At 44.1% G+C, this 25,198-nt stretch overlaps 1 protein-coding gene and 1 long non-coding RNA gene across 4 annotated transcripts; both read right to left on the bottom strand.

Annotated features, from left to right (window-relative positions):
- Positions 1–1,713: 1,713 nt before the first annotated feature.
- LOC118556311 (sodium/potassium-transporting ATPase subunit beta-2-like) lies at positions 1,714–22,841 on the bottom strand. Its single transcript, XM_036131119.1, has 8 exons — positions 22,736–22,841; positions 17,225–17,353; positions 12,478–12,582; positions 12,105–12,184; positions 9,772–9,897; positions 8,999–9,058; positions 5,506–5,601; positions 1,714–3,844 (listed from the first exon to the last, which is right to left on the bottom strand). The coding sequence occupies exons 1-8, from the start codon at positions 22,839–22,841 to the stop codon at positions 3,680–3,682; spliced, it is 867 nt and encodes a 288-aa protein (XP_035987012.1). The 3' UTR covers positions 1,714–3,679.
- Positions 5,611–8,402, bottom strand: LOC118560233. 3 transcript variants are annotated; one of them, XR_004929190.1, is made up of 3 exons: positions 7,550–8,402; positions 6,556–7,515; positions 5,611–6,382 (listed from the first exon to the last, which is right to left on the bottom strand). It is a non-coding gene; the product is annotated as an uncharacterized LOC118560233 (long non-coding RNA). The 3 variants fall into 3 exon arrangements; XR_004929191.1 differs by having other exon boundaries at positions 5,611–5,935; positions 6,270–6,382; positions 6,556–8,402; XR_004929189.1 differs by having other exon boundaries at positions 5,611–6,016; positions 6,061–6,382; positions 6,556–8,402.
- Positions 22,842–25,198: the final 2,357 nt, after the last annotated feature.

Here is a 25,198-nt window from a genome sequence, read left to right on the forward strand (position 1 = left end):
AGTGAATGCTGCTTGTCGGGACTTTGATGCAATCAACTGGTTTCCTTATATAGGACATTTTTGACCAATGTGTATAATCTGACCCAATCTGTATAATATGATGGATTTTGACTTTGTAAAGTGCCTCGAGATGACATGTTTCATGAATTGGCGCTATATAAATAAAATTGAATTGAATTGAATTAAAAAAAAATCAAACTTAAAAAAAAATTCTAAATCAAATATGTTTCTGTACTCCTATATGTGTTTATAGCTGGGGGTTTATGTACTTTAAGAAATGGTTTATATATTTTTATTTCCCTAACCACAACTGGGAAACATTTTTGATATTAAAAAAACTAAAAAGAATGTATTTTTTTAATGTATTTCTGTTGTTTAATTTTTAGAATATGCAATATTGCTGCAAATACAAAGATATACAGAAAGAGACCCCTGCCCCGAAAAGTCAATTCAGGAAAATGTACTCAGAGCGACAGAGGGCAGTAGATCTACTCAGGGTTTCTGTGTTCTACTCAGGATAGGCTGACCACAGAGACAGTGCCTGGTTTTCTTCATTATCTTTATTTTTTTATTGTGTAACAAACAGAGGAACATTTTCAGGCGGGATAATTCAACCAATCACAAACAGGTTACAGCAATGACATCACACAGTAGGGCCATCTGATTGGCTGGTCCTTAAAGGAAGACAGTTGGTGATAGTGCAGGTAAAGAGGGCGTGTCCAGGTGGGACAACAGAAGGTGTTGGTGCCACGTTCAGCCCCGCGGTGCTGATGCTAAACAAAAACAACGTAAACAAACACAGTAAACAAAATACAATAAATGGCAATTACTCTTTGACTCGTTATCTAAGCTAACTCTTTACTGCCTAATTGATTATCTAATTAACTAACAAGCTGCACCCACAGTGAAAACAAAGAGACTAGATTAGGATATGTTGAATGTTCTGTTGCCATAGTTACTGAAGCAGGAATCTGATTGGTTGTTCATTAATTTACTAGAATGACAATGAAGGAGGAGGCAGAAGCTTAAGAGCAGCAAATTTAAAGCAAAGCTCGGCTTTATTCTGATTTCTAATTTGTTTCTGTTCAGACTGAACCAGAGATCACCTGCTTTCTTATTTAGTTTACTTCCATGAGAATGATTTGGTTTACAAACTATTCTGTTTAGATCGATGAACTGAGGGTTGTTTCTCACAAGCAGAATTTAGATATCCAGGATAAGAAATAAAGGCAGGCTTAACCTGAGTGATCAGAGCCTCGTGGTTTTATTCAGCTACGATGTAGCTCACCACCGTCAGGGTGTGAATGTACGTAGTCTAAAGCGCTTTTACTGGTTCCTTTGGATTTGATAAAGCTCTATACAGGCCATTTAATGTGAGAACTGCTCCCGTTTATTTTAACATGACTGAACTGTTTCTGAGTTAAACATTTTAGATTATTTTGATGCTTTGCTCTATTCTGGCTTAAATTCTACATATAATTCAGTTTAATCTCAGCCTGAACCAGTTTCTGATCTGATTGTAGGAAGTTTAACTGCAGTAATGTTAACAAGTCTCAATAAATAGGATTTAAATAAATAGTCAAAAACATTAACAGATACAAATAAATTAAGATTGTGTATAAATAAAATGAGGTTTATAATGTGTGAGATGTCTGTTAAATAATTTGGTTTAATTCATGCAGTTTATTCAACACCTGGATATCACGTTGTCTGATTGGTTTGCAGTGGCAGTGACATCACAGTGTTTGTGCATTCTCATTGGTCTGTTCCTTCTTAACCCTGTCAACCACTGATATGGTCAGTGAATGCATAACGAATATGGTCAGAGAATGCATCACAGACGTAGTTAGTGAATGCATCACAGATCTGGTCAGTGAATGCATCACTGATCTGGTCAGTGAATGCGTCACAGATCTGATCGGTGAATGTTTCACAGATCTGGTCAGTGAATGCGTCACAGATCTAGTCAGTGAATGCATCACAGATCTGGTCAGTGAATGCATCACAGATCTGGACATTGAATGCATCACAGATCTGGACAGTGAATGCATCACGGATCTGGTCAGTGAACGTTTCACAGATCTGGTCAGTGAATGCATCACGGATCTGGTCAGTGAATGCATCACAGATCTGGTCAGTAAATGCATCACGGATCTGATCAGTGAATGCATCACAAATATGGTCACTGAATGCATCACGGATCTGGTCAGTGAACATTTCACAGATCTGGTCAGTAAATGCATCACTGATCTGGTCGTTGAACGTTTCACAAATCTGGTCAGTGAATGCATCACGGATCTGGTCAGTGAACGCATCACAAATATGGTCAGTGAATGCATCACGGATCTGGTCAGTGAACGTTTCACAGATCTGGTCAGTGAACGTGTCACAGATCTGGTCAGTGAATGCATCACAGATATGATCAGTTATTGCATCACAGATCTGGTCAGTGAATGCATCACAGATCTGGTCAGTGAATGCATCACGTATCTGGTCAGTGAATGCATCACGGATCTGGTCAGTGAATGCATCACAGATATGATCAGTTATTGCATCACAGATCTGGTCAGTGAACGCATCACAAATATGGTCAGTGAATGCATCACGGATCTGGTCAGTGAACGTTTCACAGATCTGGTCAGTGAACGTGTCACAGATATGACCAGTGAATGCATCACAGATATGATCAGTTATTGCATCACAGATCTGGTCAGTGAATGCATCACGAATATGGTCAGTGAATGCATCACAGATCTGATCGGTGAATGTTTCCCAGATCTGGTCAGTGAACGCATCACGGATCTGGTCAGTGAATATTTCACAGATCTGGTCAGTGAATGCGTCACTGATCTGGTAGGGGAAAGTTTCACAGATCTGGTCAGTGAATGCATCACGAATATGGTCAGTGAATGCATCACTGATCTCGTCAGTGAACCTTTCACGGATCTGGTCAGTGAATGCATCACGAATATGGTCAGTGAATGCATCACTGATCTCGTCAGTGAACCTTTCACGGATCTGGTCAGTGAACGTTTCACAGATCTGGTCAGTAAATGCATCACTGATCTGGTCAGTGAATGTTTCACAGATCTGGTCAGTGAATGCATCACAGATCTGGTCAGTGAATGCATCACAGATCTGGTCAGTGAATGCATCACTGATCTGGTCAGTGAACGTTTCACAGATCTGGTCAGTGAATGCATCACAGATCTGGTCAGTGAATGCATCACAGATCTGGTCAGTGAATGCATCACAGATATGACCAGTGAATGTTTCACAGATCTGGTCAGTGAATGCATCACAGATCTGGTCAGTGAATGCATCACTGATCTGGTCAGTGAACGTTTCACAGATCTGGTCAGTGAATGCATCACAGATCTGGTCAGTGAATGCATCACAGATATGACCAGTGAATGCATCACTGATCTGGTAGGTGAATGTTTCACAGATCTGGTCATTATATGCATCACAGATGGGGTCAGTTAATGCATCACGGATCTGGTCAGTGAATATTTCACACATCTGATCAGTGAATGCATCACTGATCTGGTAGGTGAAAGTTTCATGTAGTTGGCAGATAAACAGCTAGTCAGTTTGGGGCTCTAGAAGAGAAATCGGTGATGATCCAGGTGAAGTGATTGGTTCTGCAGCTCCAGCAGGTCGTTGTGCATCTCTGAGTTTATTGGTCGTTGATCCTCAGTTTGAAGGAAACCCGTCCAGCAAACTTGTCCCTTTCACTGCCAGCCAGCAGAGTGTTAGACACCACCTTACACTCCACGCTGATGTCAGTGTTCAGAGAGGCGTTCAGGAACTTCACGGCCACCAGGGGCTGAGTGTAGTTCACCTAACATACAGAGGAAATCAGCTGTTAGCGTCACTGATTCACCACTCAGGTTATAATCTATTATCCACCTGTAAACATGGATCTACTGGATCTGTAGCAGTGATTCAGGAACATAAGGATCTGTGGTACCACACAGTTGGCTGAGAGCGGTTCATTCATTAACAACCTCTTCCAAACCCACAGTTTACACTGATGTAGTTAAAAGCAGCAAACACCAGAAAACAAAAGGGAGATTCTTAAATGAAATAAAATCTGATCCAAAGTGATTTAAAAAAGAAACTCAGTTCATCTTTAAATAAGAGTCTGAAATCAGAGACAGAAAACAGAAACAGGTCAGCTGACATGATCTGAACTCTGACAGCTTGCATAGAACAGGAAATGAAACTGAAATCTAAACTTCAGCTGAGCTCAGGTTCAAGCTGAGGGGTTGTGACAATGTCTGGAGCCATCAGACTGTTGAACTGCTGAAGCCACAAAAATGGACTACCACATTCGTATATTACACGGTTTTAATAATACTCACCTGTACACCGTGAAATCACACACTGTCTATTTCTCCTGCATTGTTTACATTTCAGTTGTTTACATAAATCACCGCTGCACATTATCCTGTAATTTACTGCAATTTACTGTGATTTTTCAAGCTGTATGCAAACGAAATTTCGTTCTGTACGCACTCTGTACATACAAAATGACAAATAAAGTTGTCTAAGTCAAAGTCTTAAGTCTTTGGTCACAAAACCTTTCCACTCTAAATCTTCAAAAACAAGCTAAATCTGAGTTTCCTCTGGTCATTCCCAGATCACAGGCAGGGACGGTGATCCATCACAGCTGTGAGTTTTCAGGAATAAAGCCGGCCGTGCAGGACAACAGTAGGTGTGGTGCATCAACCTCAGCACTGCATAAAACCAGCATCATAAATCTCCCTTTAAACAATAATGGAGGACAAACTCAGCAGAACAGGCCTGGTGCTGACTGAGCAAATTCTTTAAAGAAATCTTGAGTTTGACTGATTTATCAAAAGTTCACTATAAAGTTTGTAGTCTGAGTGAAACAATTCTACTGAGCAGTTTTGTTAGAAAATAAATATAAATTCAAAGTGATGCATCCCAATAATCCAGAGCTCCGGGGGTTTAAAAATGAGAATAGAATCAGAATAGAACAGGTCCAGTTACACAACCCTGAGGAACACCATCTGCTAGAGCAGTGGTTTTAAACTCTGGTCCTCTGGACCCGCTGTCCTGCATGTTTTAGGTGTTTTCCTGCCTCCACACCTGTCTTTAATAAATTGGTGATGAAGAGGAATCTGCAGCTCTTGATGGCTGCTGAGGAACTGATGCAATCATTTGATTCTGGTGTGGCCGAGCTGAGACACACCTAAACATGTAGGTTAGTGGGTCCAGACGACCAGAACTGATGATAATCTACATTATATTAAAAATATAAACCTTGAATAGACCAGAAGAAAACAGAAACAATTTAAGTATTTTCTGATTTTTAGACCAAGAGGTTTACTGGCTAACAACTCCAGTCTCTACTGAGTTCTGGCTGTAAATGAATACAGGGGCCAGTTAACTATGTTGTACCTGAATACGTTACACAGAGGGATTTCCCTCAGCTTTTCAAAGTACACTGAGTACTTCATGCATACTCTCACGTACCTGAGCCTTCTTCCCGTAGTACGGGTAGTACATGAGGTTAAAGGTTCCATTAACAGGGAAATAAGCCAGAGGTCCCATCTTTTCACTGTCCTCCTTCTGCACACAGAGACAAACCCATTATTATGTTATTAGATATGTTATTAGACCCATAATTAAACCTGTTATTGGATCCATTAGACCCGTTATTAAACCTATTATTAGATATGTTATTAGACCCATAATTAAACCTGTTATTGGATCCGTTAGACCCGTTATTAAACCTGTTAGTAAACCCGTTATTATTTTATTAGACCCGTTATTAAACCTTTTAGTAAACCTGTTATTAGACCTGTTATTAGACCCGTTAGTAGATATGTTGTTAGACATGTAATTAAACTGGTAATATACCTGTTAATACCTGTTATTAGATCTGTTAGACCCGTTATTAAACCTGTTATTAGATATGTTATTAAACCCATATTTAAACCTGTTATTGGATCCGTTAGACCCGTTATTAAACCTGTTAGTAAACCTGTTATTATGTTATTAGACCCGTTATTAAACCTGTTAGTAAACCTGTTATTAGACCCGTTATTAGACCCGTAATTAAACCTGTTATTAGATATGTTATTAAACCTGTTATTAGATATGTTATTAGACCCATTATTAAACCTGTTAGTGAACCCGTTATTATGTTATTAGAGCTGTTATTAGACCAGTTATTAGATATGTTATTAGACCCATAATTAAACCTGTTATTGGATCCGTTAGACCCGTTATTAAACCTGTTAGTAAACCCGTTATTATGTTATTAGACCTGTTATTAGACCCGTTATTAGATATGTTATTAGACCCATAATTAAACCTGTTATTGGATCCGTTAGACCCGTTATTAAACCTGTTATTAGATATGTTATTAAACCTGTTATTAGATATGTTATTAGACCCATTATTAAACCTGTTAGTGAACCCGTTATTATGTTATTAGAGCTGTTATTAGACCAGTTATTAGATATGTTATTAGACCCATAATTAAACCTGTTATTGGATCCATTAGACCCGTTATTAAACCTGTTAGTAAACCCGTTATTATGTTATTAGACCTGTTATTAGACTCGTTATTAGATATGTTATTAGACCCATATTTAAACCTGTTATTGGATCCGTTAGACCCGTTATTAAACCTGTTAGTAAACCTGTTATTAGACCCGTTATTAGACCTGTTATTAGACCCGTTATTAGACTTGTTATTAAACCTGTTATTAGACCCGTTATTAGACCTGTTATTAGACCCGTAATTAAACCTGTTATTAGATATGTTATTAAACCTGTTATTAGATATGTTATTAGACCCATTATTAAACCTGTTATTGGATCCATTAGACCCGTTATTAAACCTGTTAGTAGACCCGTTATTATGTTATTAGACCTGTTATTAGACTCGTTATTAGATATGTTATTAGACCCATATTTAAACCTGTTATGGGATCCGTTAGACCCGTTATTAAACCTGTTAGTAAACCTGTTATTAGACCCGTTATTAGACCCGTTATTAGACTTGTTATTAAACCTGTTATTAAACCCATTATTAGACCCGTTATTAGACCTGTTATTAGACCCGTAATTAAACCTGTTATTAGATATGTTATTAAACCCATAATTAAACCTGTTATTGGATCCGTTAGACCCGTTATTAAACCTGTTAGTAAACCCGTTATTATGTTATTAGACCTGTTATTAGACCCGTTAGTAGATATGTTGTTAGACATGTAATTAAACTGGTAATATACCTGTTAATACCTGTTATTAGATCTGTTAGACCAGTTATTAAATCTGTTAGTAAACCTGTTATTAGACCTGTAATTAAACTGTTATTAAACCTGTTATTAGATCTGTTATTAGACCTGTAATTATACTGGTGATATACCTGTTATTAAACCTCCTAATATACCTGTTATTAGACCTATAATTAAACCTGTTAATAGAAATGTTAGACCCGTTATTAAACCTGTAAGTGAACCGTTATTAAACCTGTTATTATCTGTTATTAAACCCATTATTAAACCTGTTATTAGACCTGTTAGACAGGTTGGTAAACACGTTAGTAAACCTTTTAAGAAACCTGTTATTAAACCCGTTATTAAACTTGTTAGTAAGATTGTTATTTCCTGTTATTAAACCCTCATTAAAGCTGTTATTAAACCGTTTAGACCTATAATTGTTAGATCTTTTAGACCAGTTATTAAACCTGTTAGTAACCCTGTTCTTAAACATTTTATTAGATCTGTTACTAGACCTCTTATTAAACCTGTTATTAAGGGTGATTTTAACTGTTATTAAACCATTACTAGACCTGTTATTAGACCTGTTTCTTTATTTTTCAGAAGAGTATTTTGAATTTCCCAAAACTGGAGCTCACAGTGTTTTCCTGCATTGGTGCTCACAATAACTCACTTAAATCTATTTACTAATCTAATTTACTTCAGAAATTACAAACTTAATTTAAACATAGATATGTTTGGATTCTACCAAATTGTTGGAAAATATAATTATTAGAATAGTGGCGTGAAAAATTATTCACACCTGTTGAAATTTTCCACATGACTGAAGTGGCTGAAAACACTGGGGCTGTTATACATTGTGCTAAAATTAGAGTTTCCACTCATCAGTAGGTGTGATCAGTTGTCATTGCCCTCAAATAAGTTATTTACTGAACGTACACTGATCAGCCATAAAACGATGACCACCAGCTTACAGGTTATGGGTCCTCCCACTGCTGAATGAACCTGGAGTCCTGCCATCCAGGTGAACGTTATCCTGGCAGATCTCACCTTCCTAAGCTTTGTAATAGTAATAATAATATCATCTTTATTGTCATTGAAACATACATTACAACTAAATGTGTTCTCTGCTTTTAACCCATCACCTTGGGGAGCAGTGGGCTGCCATGTGCGGCGCCCGGGGACCAATCTGGGGTTAAGGGTCTTGCTCAGGGACCCAGAGTGCAGGCAGTGGGGATTGAACCGGGTACTTGCATCCTTCTCTGAGTGCAAGCTGCTCTAACCACTCGGCTACGACCCCCCCCAACCCTAACCCTTTGCTGCTGATAATAAGAACCTCTCGTTTTCCCCCATGACCTCTATCAGCGTCTGAGGTGTTTACATAAATCTGTCCATTCGTGTACCTGCAGGATGTTCTGTACATGGAGGCCATACTGGCTGATTAAACAGCTCAAGAAGAACAGACACACTATTAACCAGGTGGTCATTATGTTCTGCCTGATCTGTATTAATACAGAATAAAAAGTGTGATGAGGTTCTACAGACTGAGGTTCTAATATAGTTCTACAGTTGTTTCTCTGCTGGTTAGCATGCTCTGTCTTCTAGAGGTCTCACCCACTCATCGTTCCCCACTTTGAAGACACAGAGGACACACATGGATACATGGAGACACACGGGTTCAGACCCAGACAGATGGACTCAGAGGCAGATGAACAGAAACGGCTCAGTCAGACCTTGGCTCCACAGCTGACATAAGGAGACTGTCCGTCCTTCCCAGGTAACATCCCGATCACCTGGACACACACAGGTAGAGGATAGGCTTCAGTCTGATGCAGCGCCCCCACCAGAAGGTGTACTGTCATGAAATGCTCCGCTGAATCGCCCAAATATCTCTGGCTTTTACAGACATATTGGTGGTCTCTAGAGGAACCAACAGAACCCAATTCTGAAGAATTGCTGCTGTTTGTTTAAAAGGGTTAGTCTATGTTTTCACTGAACTTGGTGCCAATTTCACAACAGATCCAGTTTATACAAAGAAATACACAATCATTTCACTCCTCCTGAAAGAGCGTAGAGCCACAGTGGACAGTCGTCTGCATTGTTGATGGCTTTGCAGCAATCCCTCATACTGAGCATGCATGAAGCCACAGTGGAGAGGAAAACTCCCCTTTAACAGGGAGGAGAACCTCCAGCAGAACCAGAACCAGGCTCAGTGAACGGCCAACATGAATAGACTCTTAATGTTCAGGCTGATGGGTCCCTACCTGAAGGGTTGATGAGATCCAGCTAGACCACCTTCTGTGTTATTTTTCCAAAGCAGTCAGAGTTAAAATTTATTTGTAAAATCATCCTGAACAGAACCACTGTGGACCCATTCAGCTAGTTAACCTTGTAACGGGTCCAGCCAGGCTCAGTTCACAGTTAGGTCCACTGCTTCCTGTTGTTATACGCCGTACCTGCTGTGGTCACAGGTGTTCAGAGCGTGGTGGGTCAGCAGGTAACCTACCCGGTTCAGTTTTATCAGGACGCAGGGCTGAGCTTTGCTGTACCCATAGGAACGGTCCACCATCCCTGAACAGTCCCCCAGCATGGTCCGGTTGAACTGACACGACCGTTTGGGATTGTTCCTCACCTGTAGGCACAGACAGGTGAGACAGAGAGGGGAGGAGTCAGTGAGGTCAGAGGTATCTGGATCCCGTAGTTTTTTTTTTACAGTAGTTTAGACAACGAGACGACACATTGGATTCAGATCTCAGGACATCAAAGATCTGGTACCAGACTGACTGAGTGGAGCGCCGCCGTGTGGTTGGACGCGGGTCACCTGAGGGTCACCTGAGGATAACATCATTGTGTGACAGTATTGTCCTTGTAGGCTTTAAATAGAACAATGAACCAGTAAAGTGTTAATTTGGCCGGTACTACCCGTACTCCTGTGCACTGCCCATTTCTGCCCCCCCCCCCCCCCCCCCCCCCCCCCACATTAGCTTGTTTTCTTTGGATCTATCATGGCTGAGTTCAAATATTCAGTTTTTCAGATATTTTTGTAATTTAATGCTCATTTACAGCTCATTTTATTCAGTAATAACCCATGTCCTGTACTTATGGAACCATTGTTTATCCTGCACTTGCTGCTATTGCACTTCTGGTTAGACCTAAACTGCCTTTTGTTGCCTTGTACCTGTGCCTGTGTAATGACAATAAAGTTTAATCTAATCTAATCTAACATCATGGCTATTGATTAACTGTATGAACAGAATTAGTTATCAGAAAAGTATTGATGTTTTAGAGTAAAATGAAACAGAATAACTCCAACATCAAACACAGTGACTGGTTCCCCCTCAGCAGCTCAGTCCACAGATCAAACTGGCTGAAGAACTCCTTCATCAACATCACATCAGAACCTGCTTTCTATTGGCTTTGGGCAGAACTTCAGAACATTTCAGTGTTTGTTTCAGCCTCAGGGCAGTTCACAGTGAGAATAAAGTTAGATTAATTTTAAAGATCAGAACTTTCTACGATGAAAGTGGAGTCCATGTTTGCCACCAGGGTCAGTCTGATAGCCCTGATGCTGATTATTAATACAAGTGATGCATCTGTGTAGAATATACCAGGTTCTCCCAGGTCCTTTACCCTGAAATAGTGTTCCACTCTGTTGTAGACCTCTCTATTCTTTAACATATTTAATCTAACAAGCCAGAGGATTGTTTACAGCTTCAGTTCTGGACAGTACCAGAAGCTGGGAGAGCCCTGATCATCACTTATGTAATCGTTATATAGAACCCCCCATGAAAGGGGGTGAACCGTATGACATTGGTGGAGAATATCTCACCATGTTCTGGACTTGACCAAGCTAACACGCTAACCCATTTCCCCCTAATCAGTCCATGATGTAGAATCTATGTCAGCCTCTGAGTCCTTAGCAGTGTTGGGCACGTTACTTGGAAAAAGTAATTAGTTATAGTTACTAGTTACTCCACTATAAAAGTAACTAGTTACCAGTAAAAGTAACTATTGCATTACCTTTTTCGTTTCTGGCCTTTTTATTTATTTTTTTTACAATTTTTTTGCTGCCATGTCCATTCAATGCACCCCCCACACACACACACACACACACACACATACTCCCCCTTTTGTGTTGAACAGTGAAGTGTGGTGAAAACAACTTTAATTCTCCATCACATATCTTTCATATCGGCGATGCATTGACTTTTTCAACAATTTTCTCTTGCGGTTTTCAGCAGCAACGGCATTGTTTCTCATGGTTTAATATTGTCCATATGCCTTCTTTAAATATTTCTAATTCTACTCGCAGGTAACGCGTTACTTATAACGCGTTACTTATAACGCGTTACCCCCAACACAGATCCTTAGTGTCCCTGAGTTAACTGTTGTCTCCATACTAACTGCTTTCTGCCTAACCCTGACCCTTAACTTATCTAAAAGTGAAACCCAGAGCAGATCCTCATCCTGCTGGCAGCTGCTTCCAGGACTGACAGATCAACAGTCAGTAAACAGCGATCAGAAGAATCTGATGCTTTAGTGGATCTCTAACTTCTGCGTGCTGTGTGGATGATGGAGACAACCAGATGAACAGAACATCAAACCGTCCAGCACCAACGAAGGCAGATGACATCATTGATATCATTTTGAACTGAGGAAGTTTGGGAGCGAAACATCTTTGGCTTCAGAATAAAAGTCCAGTTGTTTTCTTTTTTAACCCTTTTCTGGGTTTATCGTGACCTGGATGACAGAGTCTTCACCAGCAGGTAGATTATAGCACAGCTCACTCCTCCCCTTATACTCAGATCAACAGGTGTTACTGGGAATGGTTCAGTTTACCTCTCCACTGTCCTCCTGGATGAAATACTGATCAGGAGGGCAGTCATCGTTCAGCTGCACCTGGTAGCTGTCGTTGTACACTGGACACAGTTAGAAAAGCACAGGTAAGATGGGTGGAAACAGGTTAGACAGGTGGAAATAGGTAGGACATGCAAGATAAGTAGAAATAGGTAGGACAGGGCAGGTTAGACAGGTGGAAACATGTGAGAAAGGCCAGGTTAGACAGGTAGGACAGGTAGACAGGGCAGGTGGCAGTGATCAGGTGAAGACAGAGGCCTCAGTTAAAAACAGACAGACAGATTGTGATGTTTGTTAAACGACTTCTAATCCAGGTGAAACATCTTTCTAACTGATGGGCTGAGGAGCACCATACCAGACAGGAAGGTGTTGAGGTTCTGGACGAAGCCGTCCCAGCTCTCAGTGTCTGCCACAGAATACCGGATCTCCAGCTGGTCTCCTTTAGGACGGATCATCATCCCTGGAACACAAGGAGAATGCTGAGTACCCAATCATAGCAGGACGACAGTTAAACAGAACTGACCAGTGGGAAGCTCGTTACAGAGAACCAATCAGTGGGAAGCTCTTTGAAGAGAACCAGTCAGTAGGAAGTTTGTTAAAGAGAACCAATCAGTGGGAAGCTCGTCAAAGAGAACCAATCAGTAGAAAGTTTGGTAAAGAGAACCAATCACTAGGAAGTTTGTTAAAGAGAACCAATCAGTATGAAGCTCCTCAAAGAGAACCAATCAGTAGGACGCTTGTCAAAGAGAACCAATCAGTATGAAGCTCCTCAAAGAGAACCAATCAGTGGGAAGCTCGTCAAAGAGAACCAATCAGTGGGAAGCTCTTTGAAGAGAACCAGTCAGTAGGAAGTTTGTTAAAGAGAACCAATCAGTGGGAAGCTCGTCAAAGAGAACCAATCAGTGGGAAGTTTGTTAAAGAGAACCAATCAGTGGGAAGCTTGTCATAGAGAACAAATCAATAGGAAGCTCATCAAAGAGAACCAATCAGTGGGAAGCTTGTCAAAGAGAACCAATCAGTAGGAAGCTTGTAGAAGAGAACCAATCAGTATGAAGCTCGTCAAAGAGAACCAATCAGTAGGAAGCTTGTAGAAGAGAACCAATCAGTAGGAAGCTTGTAGAAGAGAACCAATCAGTATGAAGCTCGTCAAAGAGAACCAATCAGTGGGAAGCTCGTCAAAGAGAACCAATCAGTAGAAAGTTTGTTAAAGAGAACCAATCGGTGGGAAGCTCGTCAAAGAGAACCAATCAGTAGGATGTTTGTTAAAGAGAACAAGTCACTGGGAAGCTCGTTAAATAGAACCAGTGGGAAGCGTGTTAAAGAGAACCAATCAGTGGGAAGCGTGTTAAAGAGAACCAATTAGTATGAAGGTCATTAAAGAGAACCAATCAGTAGGACGCTCGTTAAAGAGAACCAACCCGTGGTTGGAGAACTAATCACAGACTGAAGCTCATTAAAAAGAAACATTTAAAGAGAAACGATTAGTATGCGGCTCATTGATCCTGCACGGTCACATGAAGTGGTACATCTTGCAAACGTTCCTGGATGCACAACTCCCTCTTTCACTGAATTAGATACCGCAACACTGAATAAGTGAATTGTCTTTGTGATTAGTAGACCATTTAGAACATATAATCACTAAATAATATCTGAATGCATGCTCTGGGTTAAGGCCAAAACAATCTGATTTGGCATCTGACCTGAAGGAAAATTGGGTCCTATGACATCTGTAGGAATTAGAATACGCTGAAGTGAGTACGCTGAGTGGTCAGACAGGCATCTCTGTCTGTCTGACCAAGCTAGACCAGGGGCCTGTTTTTGTTGAAGCTGCCATCAATCTGATGGGAAACTCATGAGTCGGGCAGGAAGTTAGACACGTGGCAAAGTAAAACACAGGCTGCATCTCAAATGTTCTAATAAAAGCTTGTAGCTTTGCTTCTGTTCCTAACTCCTTCTCCTAGTTCCTGCTCCTAGCTCCTAGCTGCTGCTCCTAGCTCCTAGCTGGGGATCCTAGATCGTAGTTCCTGCTCCTTGACCTTTACTGGGTCAGCAGAACTCTATCAGGGAGGAAAGAAGATTTAGCTGCTGGGCTGATTCCAGCCTTTAACTCTGACGTCATTAGTGACGGAAACATGGAGGATGGAGTCAGAATCATGGAGCATGGAGTCAGAGACATGGAGGATGGAGTCAGAAACATGGAGGATGGAGTCAGAGACATGGAGGATGGAGTCAGAGACATGGAGGATGGAGTCAGAGACATGGAGGATGGAGTCAGAGACATGGAGGATGGAGTCAGAGACATGGAGGATGGAGTCAGAGACGTGGAGGATGGAGTCAGAGACATGGAGGATGGAGTCAGAAACATGGAGGATGGAGTCAGAGACATGGAGGATGGAGTCAGAGACATGGAGGATGGAGTCAGAGACATGGAGGATGGAGTCAGAAACATGGAGGATGGAGTCAGAATCATGGAGCATGGAGTCAGAGACATGGAGGATGGAGTCAGAAACATGGAGGATGGAGTCAGAGACGTGGAGGATGGAGTCAGAGACATGGAGGATGGAGTCAGAAACACGGAGGATGGAGTCAGAGACATGGAGGATGGAGTCAGAATCATGGAGGATGGAGTCAGAGACATGGAGGATGGAGTCAGAGACATGGAGGATGGAACATGGAGGATGGAGTCAGAAACATGGAGGATGGAGTCAGAAACATGGAGGATGGAGTCAGAGACATGGAGGATGGAGTCAGAGACATGGAGGATGGAGTCAGAAACATGGAGGATGGAGTCAGAGACATGGAGGATGGAGTCAAAGACACGGAGGATGGAGTCAGAAACATGGAGGATGGAGTCAGAATCATGGAGGATGGAGTCAGAGACATGGAGGATGGAGTCAGAGACATGGAGGATGGAACATGGAGGATGGAGTCAGAAACATGGAGGATGGAGTCAGAAACATGGAGGATGGAGTCAGAGACATGGAGGATGGAGTCAGAGACATGGAGGATGGAGTCAGAAACATGGAGGACGGAGTCAGAAACATGGAGGATGGAGTCAGAATCATGGAGGATGGAGTCAGAGACATGGAGGATGGAGTCAAAGACACGGAGGATGGAGTCAGAAACATGGAGGATGGAGTCAGAATCATGGAGGATGGAGTCAGAGACATGGAGGATGGAGTCAGAAACATGGAGGATGGAGTCAGAGACATGGAGGATGGAGTCAGAGACATGGAGGATGGAGTCAGAGACATGGAGGATGGAGTCAAAGACACGGAGGATGGAGTCAAAGACACGGAGGATGGAGTCAGAAACATGGAGGATGGAGTCAGAATCATGGAGGATGGAGTCAGAGACATGGAGGATGGAGTCAAAGACACGGAGGATGGAGTCAGAAACATGGAGGATGGAGTCAGAATCATGGAGGATGGAGTCAGAGACATGGAGGATGGAGTCAGAAACATGGAGGATGGAGTCAGAGACATGGAGGATGGAGTCAGAGACATGGAGGATGGAGTCAGAGACATGGAGGATGGAGTCAAAGACACGGAGGATGGAGTCAAAGACACGGAGGATGGAGTCAGAAACATGGAGGATGGAGTCAGAATCATGGAGGATGGAGTCAGAGACATGGAGGATGGAACATGGAGGATGGAGTCAGAAACATGGAGGATGGAGTCAGAGACATGGAGGATGGAACATGGAGGATGGAGTCAGAAACATGGAGGATGGAGTCAGAAACATGGAGGATGGAGTCAGAGACATGGAGGACGGAGTCAGAAACATGGAGGATGGAGTCAGAGACATGGAGGATGGAGTCAGAGACACGGAGGATGGAGTCAGAAACATGGAGGATGGAGTCAGAGACGTGGAGGATGGAGTCAGAAACATGGAGGATGGAGTCAGAGACATGGAGGATGGAGTCAGAAACATGGAGGATGGAGTCAGAAACATGGAGGATGGAGTCAGAAACATGGAGGATGGAGTCAGAATCATGGAGGATGGAGTCAGAGACATGGAGGATGGAGTCAAAGACACGGAGGATGGAGTCAGAAACATGGAGGATGGAGTCAGAATCATGGAGGATAGAGTCAGAAACATGGAGGATGGAGTCAGAAACATGGAGGATGGAGTCAGAGACATGGAGGATGGAGTCAGAGACATGGAGGATGGAGTCAGAGACATGGAGGATGGAGTCAGAAACATGGAGGATGGAGTCAGAGACATGGAGGATGGAGTCAGAGACATGGAGGATGGAGTCAGAGACATGGAGGATGGAGTCAGAGACATCTCTGCTCTACGCATGTTTTAGTGGATTTCTTTCTAACAAATTAAGTTTTTGGATTATGCCCTCCCTATGTAATCACTCCTGGTTTTGTTGTGAGGAATATAAGGTTGGTCAGGTATTCACAAGTTGGCTTGCTGACTTGGAATAGATAATAGTTGAAGTTTGGACTGAAGACAGAAATATTTATTTCCTAATTAGATCTGTAACTTTATTTGTGAGTTCTAAACATGACTGAGTGGAACTGTGTACAGGCGGCTCGCTGCAGTTTAACCAGAGAGACGTTTATTAGAGAATGTTAAGTCATGAATTCCTCTTTTTTATGCAGTAAATGTAACTTAATGGTCTCGGGGTAAGGGAACTTTTTTATTTATTTATAATTATTAAGAAATAACTTTAACTGATGCACTACTTTGTTTTAAAGGTACTTGTGATGGTGAAGTTGGTCGTTTTCCTAACTGGAACTGGTTTGATAACCTTTATCAGTTGTCCGTCTATCGAACACCCTTTTGTGTGTGTGTGTGTGGGGGGGGGGGGGGGGGGGTAGCATTACCATTCCCCCCACCCATATAAAACATCCTGGCTCCGTCACTGAGAACCGCAGATAATAACAGGTCCAGCTGAGTAGCCTGACTGAGTGGGTGGAGCTTGGCTACAGGTGTGTTCCAGGTGGACTGGCAGGCCCAGAACACCTGGGTTCCTCTTGTCCAGGTGAGCCTGCTACCAACGATTCATCCATAGAAGACTCAGCAGAAGGAGACGTCCAGACCCGGTTACAGCAGCTCCATAACCTGGGGGGGGGGGGGGGTTAGCTCACCTGGGGTGGCCAGCCGGTCCTGCCAGGTGGGCTTGTAGTCATCCAGGGTGAGCAGCATGATGTACATGGTGAAAGCAAACATTCCAGCCAGGAACAGGTAGAAGATCAGGTAGAAGAGCAGGATGAGACCTGAGGAGACAGCACAGCGTCAGCCAGACCTCCAATACATCACCCCCCCCCCCTCCAGCTGTCATCCGTCTATAATCCTCTTGTGTTGGACTCTGATCCTCATGATGACCCACATTCAGGCTGAGTGGAGGGGGAGGGGACAAGGACGGGGGGGGGGGGGGGGTTACCAGTGCAGGGGGGGGGGGGGGGAACCTGAAGTCCTGTCCTCTTGCTGATCATTAGATCAGTTTGATCCTCTAACCAGATGATCAGTTAGCTGGGACCTTCAGCCATGAACCTCAGAGAAGAACACGTAGAGTCAGGAGAACATCTGCAGAGAGAACCCCCCCCCCTACAGGAAGACATGGGGTCTTCACTAATAACATCCTGGGACCTCATTTATAACGCGTGCTAACATCATTTTCACCTGAACAAAAATGTCCATAATCCAGTTTAAACCCTAAATTAAGGTCCACCCATCATCTGATGAGGGTTTCTACCATCAGCCTCCTGGTCCTGGTGTAGGGTTACCCTGGGTGGACCACAGGGCTGCAGATGATGGTGACCAGGTGTGAGGCGTCACCCTGATGCTGCGGTAAACACCACAGTGATGCTCGTAATGTGGATGCAGCGCTGCTGGGAGGCCTGCGAAGGAGAATTAGCAGGGAAGGTTCCAGGGATCAAAGATGTCCTGGACCCTGATGATGACTGGATAATAAACTGACCAGACCAGGGGACACCAGGGGCTCCAGGAAGCCACTAAGGGCCATATGTGGCCCATCAGCCTGATCTAAAAACAGCAAAACCCACAGGGAGCTGCAGCTAACATTTTTATTTTTGCTCTTCATTTTAATCAGAATGTTTATAGATTTAAAATGTCTTAAAAGCATTAAATGTGCTTATTTTACATGAGCTTCAGGTGAACTCTGACTCTTCTAGGTCAAAGGTCAGAACAGGTAGTCCTTGACATGACGCAGCACCAGAGTCTCAGTGTAAAAATGGTCTCTATCATGATTTATGGGGGTCGAGGACCAACGGAGCAGCGAAGGTGATGCAGAGTCACTAAACGAGGTAAATAACTTTAATCTAGTGAACTTCAGGAATGTTACAAACTGCTTGACTCGATTACTGAGGATGAGTATTATGAGATTATTATAGTATAACTAACAATATGCTGGACAATAATCAAACTGGATATAACACAGGTGTGAGATAATCAACTGAAATACATGCAGCTGGAAAAGATTGATGATAAATTCTGTAGAATCAGAATTGGGGGGAAATTAGAAGGGCAAACAAACCAAACTCTAACTGAAATTAAGGAACTTAAGCACTAATAAATAACCAAACACCTGAGCATTGTGACAGGTAGCTGCCCTAAACATTAATGGCTTGTAGTAGAACAGCTTTAACTAGTCTGAAGACCCCAAAGAGCCTCATATTTACACCCTGACGGTGGTGAGCTATGCTAGCGCCATAGCTGCGTGGCCCAGTCTGCCAGACATCGGCGCCATTCCTCCTTCCTATTGTTGCCTCTATCTTTCCACAGAGTAATGGCAGCGCCCTGTGGGCACCGTGTAAGGCGGTGTCCTTGGCAGCAAGGCCTCAGTAAATCGTCTCCCCCTGAAATGTTTGTGATGTATGTGATGGCGGTTGTACTGGAACAGTAATTTCCCTCTGGGATTGTTAAAGTATTTCTGATCATGATTCTGATCTGGCCCATGATGAAAAACAAACAGATTTCTGTATAAAATAAATAATAATAATAATAATACTTATTATTATTATTATCTGCTGTCCAGCAGCAGAACAAACCTGCTTTCACTATATCATAAAGGTAACATCAGATCATAAACATAAATCTAATTATTTAGCAGAATTAAACATAATGGTCTGGTTCTGCGTGGGTCCACTGTGTTCAGGTTCTGGTCCAAAGTGCAGAGCCTGCCGAGCTCATAGTTAAATCTAAATAAAATACTGTAAATGTTCCATGTAGCAGCTCTGATGTAACATAATCTAAACAAGGACATTTACATTTGAAAACATTTTATTCTAATATTTTAAAATAATTAGAGAATTAAATAAACAACCTGGTCCGTTAGGACGTCATCACAGGGTCCATCACCCAGCAGAACCTGAATCTGGTACCAGCAGTACCAGCTGCTGGCAGCCGCGGGTCTCTGTCTGCTAAGAGTCAGTGCCTGAGTGCCTTCAGGCAGCAGAGATGCTGGTTCAACACCCAATGACGGTATCTGGGAATCTGGCTGGACAGAAATGTTTCTCTGCTCTCAACGGTTCGATCCAGAAGTGGTTCTGATCTGGCTCAGTGGTTCTAATCATGAACAGCGGTTCTGGTCAGGCTCAGTGGTCCGTTGATTGGACCCAAGCTTTAACCCGAGTACCTATGTCAGAATTTGTCATTCTGTTTGTTTTTTCCTCATGATGCCAACCAGCATAACCTGAACCGTGCCATCAGGCTAGTGAAGCAGAACCACAGTCAGAAAATCCAGGAGCTTTTCCATGACGGCAGCAACACCAGGAGCATGTGGAAAGGCATACGGGCTATCACTGAATACAACACGCCCCCCCCCCCTGGTGGGTGAAGTTGATGCTGACTTCCTCAATGGACTAAATAACTTCTTTGGGAGGTTTGAGGCACTAAACAGCACTCCAGCAGTGAAAGCTGTTCCCCATCAGGAAGAGGAGGTCCTCTGCCTTGACACCGCCGACGTGTGGAAGACTCTGAGGAGAGTCAACCCGCGGAAGGCCCCAGGCCCCGACAACATACCTGGGCGGGTGTTCAAGGAGTGTGCAGGTCAGCTAGCTGGTGTCCTCACAGACATTATTAACACCTCGCTGGAGCAAGTCACAGTGCCAGCATGCTTCAAGTCTGCCTCCATCATTCCGGTGCTAAAGAAACCTCAAGTCACCTGTTTCAACGACTACCGGCCTGTTGCACTGACTCCCATCATGATGAAGTGCTTTGAAAGGCTGGTAAAGGAACACATCGTCTCCAGTCTCCCCCCAACACTCGACCCGTTCCAGTTTGCCTACCGACGGAACCGCTCCACTGAGGACGCCATCTCCTCTGCTCTTCACCTGAGCCTGGCACACCTGGAGAAGAAGAACACGCACGTGTGGATGCTGTTCCTGGACTTCAGTTCAGCGTTCAACACCATCATCCCACAGCATCTGGTGGGAAAACTGGAGCATCTGGGCTTCAGCACACCTCTTCAACTGGCTGCTAGACTTCCTAACCAACAGACCTCAGTCAGTCCAGGTCATCAGAACACCTCTGATGTCATCACCCTCAGCACGGGCTCCCCTCAGGGCTGCGTCCTGAGCCCCCTGCTGTTCACTCTGATGACTCATGACTGCGTCCCCAGGTTCACCACCAATCACATCGTGAAGTTTGCAGACGACACAACGGTGGTGGGCCTGATCAGAGACGACAACGACCAGGACTACAGAGAGGAGGTGGAGCAGCTGGTGGGTTGGTGCAGAGACAACAGCCTGATCCTGAACGTGGAGAAGACGAAGGAGATCATCGTCGACTTCAGGAAGAACCGGCCTCACCAAGCTCCACTGCTCATCAACAGCTCAGCTGTGGAGGTGGTCAGCAGCACCAAGTTCCTGGGGGTGCACATCACGAACATCCTCACCTGGACTGTGAACACCACGTCACTGGAGAAGAGGACACAGAAGTGCTTGTACTTCATGCAGAGGATGAGGAGAGCCCACCTGCCCCCGCCCATCCTCACGACCTTCTACAGAAGCACCATAGAGAGCATTCTGACCAGCTGTCTCTCTGTGTGGTGTGGAGGCTGCAGTGCCTCCCACTGGAAGAACGTGAGGAGAGTGGTGAGGACAGCAGAAGGGATCATCGGGGCTCCTCTTCCCTCCATCAAAGACATTTCATCTCAGCGCTGTGTGTCCCGTAACATCATCAGAGACCCCCCCCCCCCCCACCACCACCATGGACTGTTCTCCCTGCTGCCCTCTGGGAAGAGGTTCTGCAGCATCCGCTGCAGGTCCATCAGGTTCTGCAAAAGCTTTTTCCCTGCTGCCATCAGACTGTTGAACTGCTGAAGTATAAACTATAAACTCTGCACAACATTTGCATATTTGCACATTTGCATCATTGCATCTACATCTAGCATTACAAATGCTGCAGAACTCTTAGTTTCTAAATGCATTCTTGCACAAATGCCCTTTGCACAATCAGTTCTGCACATACAAATGGTTTTAAAAATACTCTCCTGTACACTGTGATCGCACACTGTCTCTTTCTCCTGCATTGTCTACATTTCACTGCTGCACCTTATACTGTAATTTACAAGCTGTATGCAATGAAATTTTGTTCTGTGCGCACTCTGTGCATACATAATGACAAATAAAGTTGTCTAAGTCTAAGCATGTAACCGGTACCAGTTAGGGTTAGACCATCTGAGGCCATCTGAGGCCAGACTGCTGAGTCCATCAGAACTTTGGTCATCTGGACATCTGAAACCAAGTTCTAGTTTTCTCCAAGTCATATCAGGAACAGGGGAACCAGAACCTGTTCTGAATCCTCTGGGTCTTTATTGGGCTGAGAACATCGCTGACCCAGAACCGGTATCATGATGAGTCTGAACCGGGTTCTGTTTGTTCTGTTTGTGAGTGTCTGGAACCTGATCCACTGGACAACCATGAAGGAGATTGATGATAAATTCTGTAGAATCAGAACCGGATCTAGACCTGGTACCAGCTTTTACCCTAAAGCTAAATACTCCAGCGGTTCTACAGAACATTTGACCCGTCTCTGCTGTCCTGTGATGGACCGGAGTTCTGTTCAGGATGTTCCACCGACCCGTAGAACATCTGTTCTGGTTCTGCTTCACTCCAACCCAATAGATTCCTTTTGTGAAGAAAATTCTGGACCAGAAATGTAAACAGAACTTCTCAGACTGAGGATCTCCAGGTCACCTGTAACCGGGCCGAACCTGTTACCGGTTCTGATGGTGGGCAGGATGCCCACGATGAGAAGCGTAGAGGAGGTCCGACAGAACCACTTCTGTTTCTGAGCAGAACAGCAACTTCTGCTGATGTCATTGGTTCTGTTTGTCAGAACTTTCAGAGAAACTTTCTGAAGAACCTGATCCAGTTGGGCCGGGAGAACCAGACAGAACTATTCAGAATTACATCAACCAGTCATCACTCAGACACTATCAGCCAATCATCATCCAGACACTATCAGCCAATCAGCTGACGTCACCGAGGCTCAATAAGCGCTGATGAAGAGGAGGGCCCTGCAGCCTTCATCGCTGCAGCAACAAGCAGCCGGTCTGGATCAGAACCGCCGGTCCAGCTGCTCCATCTGAAGGTTACGCGCCCACGCGCCCACGCACGGTCTCGCGCACTCACCCCAGCTCGTGGCCGTGCGGCCCAGAAGCTCGTGCGTGCGCGGGTCCCAGAAGAACCGGCACCAGTCGCCGGACGCGCGCCGCGGCTCCTCCTTTGATCCGGACATGACGCTGAGGATGAGGAGGATGAAGATGCTGCGAGGATCGATCGGACACCGAGGGTGAGGAGGGTGATGGAGGTGATGATGAAGGACACAGAGACGCCGCGTTAAACCCTGCAGCAGTGACGTCACACAGCCTATCACAGAACAGCTGTCAGCGAGACCCCGCCCCCGATTCACTGTGACGTAACAGAGCCGACATCTTACATCCTCTGATTAAAACCTTTAACATTTTTATTCATTAGTCAATATTTTTTGTTTTATTCAAGAGAAGAATGCTGACGTCACAGATTCAATAAGTAATGAGGCTCAAATATAAACTAGTAAATTAGTTTCTGTCAAAGATCAGCAGTCCTGAAGCTTTACTGCTTCACTGTTTAAGGTTAGAAGATGTTTAAACTCCTCTGCTGATAAGTCACAATAAAACTGACATAAAGGACATAAAGGTGATCTGAGGAGGAGGAGGAACCACACATTTACTGAGGCAGATGGTCAGGAGAGGAAACATCATGGCAGAAAACCCAGCAGAACCGAACCAGAATCTACGACCCAGGTTGTTCCAGGAGGCGACATCTAGATTTTGTTCTTCTGAGGAGGACATGAACATCCCTGCTGCTGTTTCTCTATACAGAGAAACAACTGATCGGACCATCATGGACCATCATGGACCATCACGGACCATCATGGACCATCATGGACCAGCATCACGGACCATCCAGGACCATCATGGACCATTATGGACCATCACGGACCATCGTGGACCATCCAGGACCATCATGGACCATTATGGACCATCACGGACCATCGTGGACCATCATCACGGACCATCATGGATCATCATGGACCATCATGGACCTCACGGACCATCATGGACCATCACGGGCCATCATGGACCATCATGGACCAGCATCACGGAACATCCAGGACCATCATGGACCATCACGGACCATAGTGGACCATCATGGACCGTCAAGGACCATCACGGACCATCATGGACCATCACGGACGATCATGGACCATCACGGGCCATCATGGACCATCATGGACCAGCATCACGGAACATCCAGGACCATCATGGACCATCACGGACCATAGTGGACCATCACGGACCATCACGGACCATCATGGACCATCACGGACGATCATGGACCATCACGGGCCATCATGGACCAGCATGAACCATCACGGACCATAGTGGACCATCATGGACCATCACGGACCATCATGGACCATTATGGACCATCACGGACCATCGTGGACCATCCAGGACCATCATGGACCATTATGGACCATCACGGACCATCGTGGACCATCATCACGGACCATCATGGATCATCATGGACCATCATGGACCTCACGGACCATCATGGACCATCACGGGCCATCATGGACCATCATGGACCAGCATCACGGAACATCCAGGACCATCATGGACCATCACGGACCATAGTGGACCATCATGGACCGTCAAGGACCATCACGGACCATCATGGACCATCACGGGCCATCATGGACCATCATGGGCCATCATGGACCATCATGGACCAGCATCACGGAACATCCAGGACCATCATGGACCATCACGGACCATAGTGGACCATCACGGACCATCATGGACCATCACGGACGATCATGGACCATCACGGGCCATCATGGACCAGCATGAACCATCACGGACCATAGTGGACCATCATGGACCATCACGGACCATCATGGACCGTCAAGGACCATCATGAACCATCATGGACCATCGTGGACCATCATGGACCATCGTGGACCATCAAATCATGATATCATGATGGTGATATCTGGTGCAAAGACTGAAAAAGCCGGCTGTTATATCAGGTGTGTAGATTGGTGATGAACTTTACAACACACATTGAACATCTGCAGATGAAGCTGAAAGCTTTAACAGGATTTACTACAGAAATAAATCCAGTTTGATCCCTGAAGTGAGGAAGACTTGTGCATCCACCTTCCTCCCGGTCCTGAACTATGGAGATGTTCTGTACCTGAACGCAGCCTCTTCAGCCCTCCACTGCTTGGACACACTGTAGCACAGTCCACTGCGCTTATAATAATAAATTTTCTTTATAAAGCACTTTTCATTGCTAAAAGTAATCCTAAAGTGATTTCAAGATTTAAACGGACTTAAAGCCAAAGCACGGCAATATATTTAAGAAAAGGCCTCTTTTCTAAAAGGGGTTTTAGGCCTTTTTTGAAGGTGTCTGGTGTTTGAGGACCCCTCAGGTGGTCTGGGAGGGAAGTCCAGAGGTGAGGAGTACTGAGCAGAAGCTCCGATCCACCATAAGATAAGATAATATAAGATTAGATAGTCTTTATTGATCTCACAATGGAGAAAT

This window comes from Fundulus heteroclitus, unplaced genomic scaffold (assembly GCF_011125445.2).
Source record: "Fundulus heteroclitus isolate FHET01 unplaced genomic scaffold, MU-UCD_Fhet_4.1 scaffold_41, whole genome shotgun sequence".
Classification (NCBI taxonomy): Eukaryota; Metazoa; Chordata; class Actinopteri; order Cyprinodontiformes; family Fundulidae; genus Fundulus; species Fundulus heteroclitus.

Coding starts and splice junctions, on each gene's coding strand:
- LOC118556311 (XM_036131119.1), bottom strand. CDS start 22,841: ATGTCCGGATCAAAGGAGGAGCCGCGGCGCGCGTCCGGCGACTGGTGC. Junction 12,583..17,224: donor GGACCGGCTGGCCACCCCAG/GTGAGCTAACCC, acceptor CTTGTGTTCCAG/GGATGATGATCCGTCCTAAA. Junction 12,185..12,477: donor CCTCAACACCTTCCTGTCTG/GTATGGTGCTCC, acceptor AACTGTGTCCAG/TGTACAACGACAGCTACCAG.